This window comes from Belonocnema kinseyi, chromosome 4 (assembly GCF_010883055.1).
Source record: "Belonocnema kinseyi isolate 2016_QV_RU_SX_M_011 chromosome 4, B_treatae_v1, whole genome shotgun sequence".
Lineage (NCBI taxonomy): Eukaryota > Metazoa > Arthropoda > Insecta > Hymenoptera > Cynipidae > Belonocnema > Belonocnema kinseyi.
Genome location: NC_046660.1, coordinates 81,702,130 through 81,710,686, shown reverse-complemented (window position 1 = coordinate 81,710,686; position 8,557 = coordinate 81,702,130). Strand labels below are relative to the sequence as shown.

The 8,557-nt window shown below is 27.1% G+C and overlaps 1 protein-coding gene across 2 annotated transcripts in view; it reads left to right on the top strand.

Annotated features, from left to right (window-relative positions):
• LOC117171527 overlaps positions 1–8,557 on the top strand; it is a 173,141-nt gene that overhangs the window by 46,009 nt on the left and 118,575 nt on the right. For both annotated transcript variants that reach the window (XM_033358911.1, XM_033358910.1), the window contains exons 3-4: positions 3,111–3,362; positions 7,317–7,447. In XM_033358911.1, the coding sequence (XP_033214802.1) occupies positions 3,111–3,362; positions 7,317–7,447 (383 nt within the window). The remainder of the gene's footprint in view (positions 1–3,110; positions 3,363–7,316; positions 7,448–8,557) is intronic.

Sequence of the window (8,557 nt, the reverse complement as noted above, 5' to 3'; positions counted from 1 at the left end):
TAAGAATTGTATAGATTTAAAATAAAAATCGTTTGTGTTTTAAATGTGAACTTATAAGTATTTCGTTAAGAATTAACCTTTTTTTAGTTGAAAATTGAACTATGTACTAAATTGAATATTAAGCTACTTTTTTATAAATTTATTTTATTGAATAGAAACTTATCTCTTTCGTTGAAAATTCAACTATTTGGTTAAAAATTAATGTATTTTGTTAAAAAGTCATCTTGTTGGGTTGGAAAATAAAATATTTTGTTGAAAATACCACTACTTTTAGTTGAAGTTTAATCTTTTTTGTTTAAGAATTCGACCCTTGGTTGAAAATTCATTTTGGTAGCTTGAATTTTTTGTTAAAAAGTTATATTTCTTTGAAAGTTAAACTATTTTGTTGAAAATTCATCTCTTTGGATAGAAAATTCTTCCCCCTGGATTGGAAATTCAGTTTTTTGGTTTTAGGAGTCCATTGTTTTCTAAAATATTGATTTAAAATTCATCTATTTTGGTAGAAAATTAATCTTTTCCGGTGGAAAGTTCGACCATTTGATAAAAAATTCATATTTTTTAAATAGAAATGTTTTTTTTCAGAATCATCAAGCCAAATCCCTTTTGGGGTAAGCTTAACTTACTCGGATCTTGCCTTGTGGTTAAAGTTTAATATTTGTTTGTTTGGAAATTCAACCATTTGCTTGAAAATTCATCTTTTCAGGTTGAAAATTCAACTATTTGTTTAAAATTTCGGCTATTTTGTAAAAAAATTCGTTTTTTTCGCTTGAAAGTTCAACTATTTTGTTGTAAATTCAAGTGTTTGGTCTAAAATTAATTTTCTTCTTTGTTGAAAACTTAACATTTTGTTTGCAAAATCATCTTTCTAGGTTGAAAATGCAACTTTTAGAATTTGAAAGTCAACTGTTTTCTAAAAAATTCGGCTTTTTACCTTAAAAACTCGGTGCTTTTGTTGAAAATTCATCTTTTTTTTTATTGAAGATGAAACTATTTTTCTTTAATGCATCTTTTTGTAATTGAAGTATAATCTTTTTTGTGGGAAAATTTACCTGTTCTAGTTTGAAAGTTAATAGTTGTCTAAATGATTTGACTTTTAGTTAGAAAACCCAACTCCTTTTTCGTTTAAAATGACATATATTTTCTTTTTTTTTTTAGAACATTTTGGTCGGTGAAGTCTGACATTAATTAGTAACTTCAGAGTCCCAGAGATTCTACCATTAGTTGATTCAGAGTTGTTTTTGTTCCACAGCGAATATATTTTATAGTTTCATTAGACTTGAGAACTCTGCATCTTAAACGTAGTTTTAAACACCGAAGTCAGCATTAGAGAAAGATCTCTGTTCCCCTCCTTACTCTGATCAATGTTCCTCGTGTTTTACCTTCGTTTCACTAGCCACTTTTTGACCTCTTTACCTGCCTTAGAAACAATACCTATACCATAATATTATACAGGTCGGTTGTAGATACTAAGTTCAAATACCCGGAAATGAATCAGAACATTCAGACAATTTTTCTGATGAAAATGATGTTTTCAAAATAGATTTTTTCAATTATTCCAACATTCAACTTGAAAATTTGAAATCAAAATTCACCCAACTCTGGGTGGCCGTAGGCCAGGAAAAAGTCTGGGATTTTTCAAAAAATCTTGCTAAACTCAGGAAATTTCTACAAGAAGCACATTAAATAACAGCCAAGGATAGTAAATCCGATATAAATAAATTAAATAATAAAAATGATTTTTTTTTAAATTAATCTTTGTTGGTTGAGGATTCACATTTTTTTAATTCGTCTTTTTGTTAAATTTAACTGTTTTTTATTTGAAATTATTGTCTTTGTGTTTGGAATGTCTACTATAACATTATTCGCTTGAAATTCATATCTTTGGATTTAAAATTCGTCTTTTTATTGAATTTAACTGTTTTTAATTTCAAATTAAAGTCTTTTTGCTTGGATTGTCGGCTATTACATAATTCGTTTGGAAATCATATTTTTTGGTTAAAAATTCAGTTCCTTGGTTTAAGGTCAAACCGCTAATTTTTTAATAATTTTTTTTTTTTGAAGATTTACAATTTTAATTGATAATTCATCTCGTTGGCTAAACTTTAACTACTTTGTTGAAAACTCATTTTTTTTTGTTAAAAAGTAATTTTTTAACTGAAAATGTAACAATGTCATTTTTTGTTAAAAATTGAATTTAAAAAGAAGTAAAATAATTAATTTATTGTAATTATTAGTTTCGACATGATACGTGTTAATATATTAAAAATAGAATTGATTGTTTTACTGTTAATTGTGTTAGTGATTAATGATTATCTACTGCTGGTTAAATCTTTTTTATTAAAGATTTATGTGTTTAGTTGAAAATTCATTTTATTATTAAAAAAAAAAACATTCTTTTAACTGAAAATATAAATTTTCAATTTTCGGTTGCAAATTGATCTAATTTTAGTATAAATTCAACTATTTTGTTAAAAATTCGATTTTTTGGTAGACAATTCATATTTTCGGGTTGAAAATACAACGGCGTTTCTAAAAAATTCTTTTTTTCTGGTTAAAAATGTGTCTTTTTTTTGGAAATTAAATTTTTCGGGTTGATTATTAAACTGCTGTTAGTTGAAATTTAATATTTTTTGTTTGATAAATCGACTATTTGGCTCGCTATTTGGTTGAGAATTCTTCTTTGTGGATCAAAAGTTCCAGTATTTTGTTAAAAATTCAACTATTTCGTTGAAAATATAATATTTTGTTGAAGATTAAAGTATTTTGTTAAAAATTCATCTTTTTCGGTCGAAGATTCAATGATTATCTAGAAAATTCGTCTTTTCAATTGTAAATTTTTCTTTTTTGTTTCAAAGTTGAACTGCATTATTAAAAATACATTTTTTGGTTACAGATTCATCATTTTAGTTGAATATATATCTCATGTTGAAAATTCATGTGTTTTGTATTTGAATATTAATGGCTGCAGGGAAAATGAAAATTTGGTCAGGGAAAAGTCAGGGAATTTAGAAAATTAACATTGTTGGTCATCCTGCGACTGTAATTTCTGTAAGAAAACTTGAAGCCAAAATTCAATAATTTTGCTAATCTTTTATTATTCTCATTTCCAGAAGACTAAAAACCGATCTCCAGTACCTGCGACGACGCGGCGGAGCCTTCAAGGCTTCGGGAGAAAATTTGTACCAGGGCCGTAAGTGTGCAAGATGCGGCGTCTCCTTCGGTAGATTTTACAACACTGGGGCCTCATGCCCACGCTGCAAACACCGTGTCTGTCGACAATGCCGCGAAATTAAAAACGTCAGCGACAACAACAAAGGCACGATCGGGATCGACTGGCTATGTGCAGTTTGCCATAAGATTGCGTGAGTTGTTCTCCAGTTTTCTCCAATTTACTCTAATGTTCTCCAATGTTTTCTAATGTTCTCTAATGTTCTCTAGTGTCCTCCAATGTTACCTAATGTTCTCCAATGTTTTCTATGGTTCTGCAATGTTTTCTAATGTTCTCCAATGTTACCTAATGTTCTCCAATGTTTTCTATGGTTCTCCAATGTTTTATAATGTTCTCCAATGTTCTCCAATGTTCTCCTATCTACTTTGGGGCCTTTCAAAAACTAAGTCGCGCTATTTTGAAAATTTTCTTCACAACTCCTCTTCTTCGCCACAGATCATCAAACAAAGCTTGAATCACTCAGAGTGACGTCATAAATACGAACAAACCTTCCCCCCAACCCCTTAAAATCACAATTTTGTCTTTGAGTTCATTTGATGAACACCTAAAATAAAAAACGCAAAACACACAAACATAATATTCTAACAGGCTTCACAATCGAAAATTAATGCCTGAGTTCAGAGTTTTCTTGAAAAACATGTTCGTCCCGAGTTTTTCTAAAAAGTTTCCTGTTCGGATGACAGCTTTAATTCGGCGAAGTATTTTTTTCTTGACATTTTGTAGCGACAACGCTGACATTAGGGAATCGAACTTATTCAAAAATAAAGATTCCTTTTTTATTTAAGCTTTTAATTCATACTATTTCCATAATTATGTGAAAGTAAGATGATACATAACTTTTGACATTTATTTGAAATGTATATTTTATGAAGTAATTGCAATATGCCATGCAATGTGATGAGTATCAAATAAAGTAATTTCTCTGTGATTTAAAAGAGATTTAATTTTTCGATTTAATTCTACAGAGCAATGAATAACGATTCAAATTAACGATAAAGTTAATTAAAAAAGAATATGAATTGATGTTCATTTTGTCGAAAAATTTGCATTGTTTGAATCTTGCCATGCAAGTTTCGGAAGCTTGCATCGCAAGGTTCAGGCAACCTTGCTGCAAAGTATTGTGCTATCTGGGATCAAATTGGTGAATCTTTAAGGAAAAAAGTCGAATTTCTACTCCAAAAAACGACGAATTTGCAATCCAAAGAAGACAAATTCTCAAGCCAGAAAAACGCATTTTCAACAAAGCAGTTGAATTTACGAACATGAAAAAAATAATTTCTTAACAAAATATTTGAATTTTCAGTGGAATTTTCAATCCAAAGGAACGAGTTTTCTATCAAAAAAGACGAATATGTAACAAAACCGTACAAATTTGATCAAAGAAATTAAGTTTCCAACAAAATAATTGAATTTTCAACTTACATGACGAATTTTCGACAAATGAAAAAAGGAATTTTTAATAGGGAAATTCAACTTTCATCTATTTAAGTAGTTGAATTTTCAATAAAAAATCACATAATTCTCACCGAAAAATACAATACTTGATAGGATTCTTGGCATTTTAGCCCAATTATTTAAGCAGTCAAATTTAACGAATAAGATGAATTCTCAACGAAAAATCTAATAGTTGAAATTTTAGTACCATATTGAATTCTATATGAAATTATTAAGATTTCAAGTAGAGATATGTTGCATCAACAAAATAATTTGAATTTCTTACGAAAGAAGATGTCTTTTTAAGAAAATAGTTTAATTTTCAGTAAAAGATTTAAATTTTCAGCCTACAGAGTTGAATTTTCAACGAAATGGTAGAATTTTAAAACAAACAAGCTTAAATTAAACTACTAAAAGTTGCGTTTTCAAATAAATAGTTGAATCTCTAAGCGAAAAAGATTAATTTTTTATCAAAAATGATGAATTTTCTAGCTTAAAAGTCGAATATTTTATAGAACAGTTAACTGTTAAACCCGGAAACTCGAATTTTCAACCAAAAAATATGATTTTTCAAGCAATAACTTTTCTTGCAAAAAGATGCATTTCCAATGCAGAAGGGCGAATTTTCTTTTCAAAAAGATAAATTTTCAAGAAAACATATGAATTAAATAAAAAATATGATTCAATTTTTGTAACTTACTGAGATAAATTTTTAACCAAATAGTAAAATTTTTCAAACAAAAAAGATGACTTTTCAATAAAATAATTAAATTGTCATTAAAATAGTCAAATTTTAAACTAAAATTATGATTCTTCGACAACAAATTCAATTTTTAACAAAAATATTCATCTGTCAACCAAGTAGTTGAATTTTCAATAAAAAAATATATCGAAAAAATATTTTAAATTTAGAATATAAACATTCCAATTTAAGAAAAACAGATTCTGAACCAAAAAAGGAGTTTAATTTTCTACGAAAAAGTCCACATCTACAAAAAAATATGTACATAAATTTTCAATCAAAAGAGAATAGTTAAATTTTCAGTTAAAAAATTAATTTTCAAACGAAACGAACTTTTTGACAATATAGTTAAATATATAACCAATAAAATGAATGTTTGACAAAGTATTTCACCTTTCAACTAAAAACGATCAGTTTTCAAACAAACAAGAAATATTTACATTTTGGGTTACAAGAATAAATTTTCAACCAAAATAAAATGAATTTTCAACAAAATAATTAAATCTTCAACCAAATAGTAGAATTTTTAACCCAAAGATATCAATTCTGAACCAAGAATTTCAATTTTTTACTAAAGAGCATTAATTTTAAATGGAAAATTTAATACTTGAATTTTCAGCTAGCAGCCATCAATTTTCACCATAAAATGGTATATTTACATTTTGAATGGGAAAAATGAATTTTTTATATAAAAAAACGAATTTTCAATAAAATAGTTCAATGTTCAATCAAATAGTTGAATTTTAAAATAAAAATGATAACGTTTCAACAAAAAATGGCAATCCAAGCGATGGATCTTCAACTGATAAAAATGAATTCAAAAACAAAATGATTTAACTTTCAACCAGGTAATTGATTTTTAATTCAATCAAGATAATTAAATTTCTACCAATAAATACACATTCACGAAAAAATACATTAATTTTCAACTAAAGCCGATGTACTGTCACCTAAAAATGGAATAGTTACAGTTTTAGTTTAAAAGTATATGCATATGTATATCCACTAATCAAGAAATTTCCCCTTTTTTCTCGTTTTTTCACTTGAATGCGAACCTATAGAAAATCCAACTATTTTCCATAAGAAGTTAATTATTTTTAATTTAAAAGTCTAAATTTATTTTTTCAGAAATCATTTTTTTCTTGTTAAAAATTGTACTATTTGATTGAAAATTTAACTATTTTGTTAAAAATAAGTTTTGTTATTGTTGAAAATTAATCATTTTAGTTAAAAATTCAAATATTAAGTTTTTATAATGTGTGTGTATTTTAATGGAAAAGTTAATATTTGAATTTTTATCTAAAATTATCAATTTTCAACAACAAAAAAACTAATTTTTAACAAAATAGTTCAATTTTCAACCAAATAATATAATTTTTTAAAAGATAAAAATGAATTCTGACAAAAATAAATGTAGACTTTCAAATTAAAAAGAATTAACTTTTGATGGAAAATAGTTGGATTTTTGTGTTGGATTCTATTAATTCAGTTCGCACTTAAGTGAAAAAACGAGAAGAGGGGGAAGTTTCTTGAAAAGTGGGGATAAAGAGGAATTCTATATAAAGAAGGAGATTAGGGAAAGAGTGTAAAATTAATTTTTGGATTTTTTACTTGTAGAATTAAATCACTAATTTTAATTTTTCCAAGCTTTTAAAAAAAATTGTATTCTGTGTTAACCTCTCCCTCTCTACTTAATAAATCGTAAAAAAAACATGCCCCCTCCCTTCCCCCATGCAGAATGGCATAGTAACGCAGTTCTTGACCGACCTCTTTTAAATTTGAACAAAAAAAGAGATCACCTATATAGTAGATGTAAAATAAATCCATAAAGCTATTTCCTTCTGGTACCCTTGACTTCAAGGCATCTTGCGTACTCGCCAATGACCTAACTCGATTTTACGACTTTTTCAGAGAACTGCACGCGGTGACCGGCGAATGGATGTTCGAGACCTCGATCACACAACGCACTGTCGGAAGGGAGAATTCTCTATCGCCTCTGGATATTCTAAAACACAGCATTCGACGTGCCTGGACCATAAACGGTAATTGTAAAGTAAAAAAATCAGCTACGAGCTACTGGAAAATTAGTTTCCATCCTCAGGATCATTCCCTTGGTTCAATTCAAATGATGGAATCATTAATTTAAATGATTTAAATGCAAGTTATTTTCAGTCCACGTGATTAGATTTCACCAGTTTTTTAAAAATAATTAGTTCAATTTTTGTCTTTTTCAATTATGATATCATTCAGTTTACAATGCGTAATTCGAAAATCTTTCAATTACAAATTTTCCATTTTGGATAATAATTTTTAAGCGTACATTATTCATTTAAAGAATTTTAACATGCAGTTTTAAAGACATTGCAGATTATTAGTAGCGTTTGAAATAGACAATTTTGGATTTAAAAAAACCTTGTTATTTAATCGAATGTGAATATAAATTATAATGATTTTTAAAATTGAACTGCAAATTAAGGATTAACAAGTGAATAATAATAAAATTTATTTTACAAGACGATTCGGAATCAGTTTAAAATTTAAGAATTTCCAGATTTTAACGTTAAAAATTAAACTGCTTCAGTTGGAAAGTCTTAGTAGTTGTTAAGCAAATGAAAACGCCCGATTTAAACTTTATAACCTATTTTCAATTAAAAAATAAATCAAAATAATATATTTATGATTAAAGGATTGTATTAAATTAAAAATATTGTTTTAGCCTAAAACTTGAAAATTTGAAACTTTCCAATTAAGAAATATAACAATTGTTTAATATTTAGAAATATTTGATTGGTCATGTAAAATCAGTTATTATATATCAAATATTTAAAACTAAGGAAAAAGCTAAACTTTGGACGTTACCATTTTAATTTTTCTATTTATAAAAATTTAATTCACAAATGAAATTGTTAAATTTTGATGTGTAATAAATATTGCACACCTATAATTTCTGGAAAAGATCGAGTAAGTTGTAAAGATATTTAGGAGGTCTGAAAAGATGAAAAATGAATTTAAAATTTTGAAATGATTTCAAATAATTTAAATTTAGTGTCTACGTACAGTCTGTCAAGTTAAAGTGTGGGTGGCTTTACTCGCAGTCGGTAAGGTGTATCGACATGATTTTGGTGTCAAAATATTAAGAAGAGCTCCCTCTT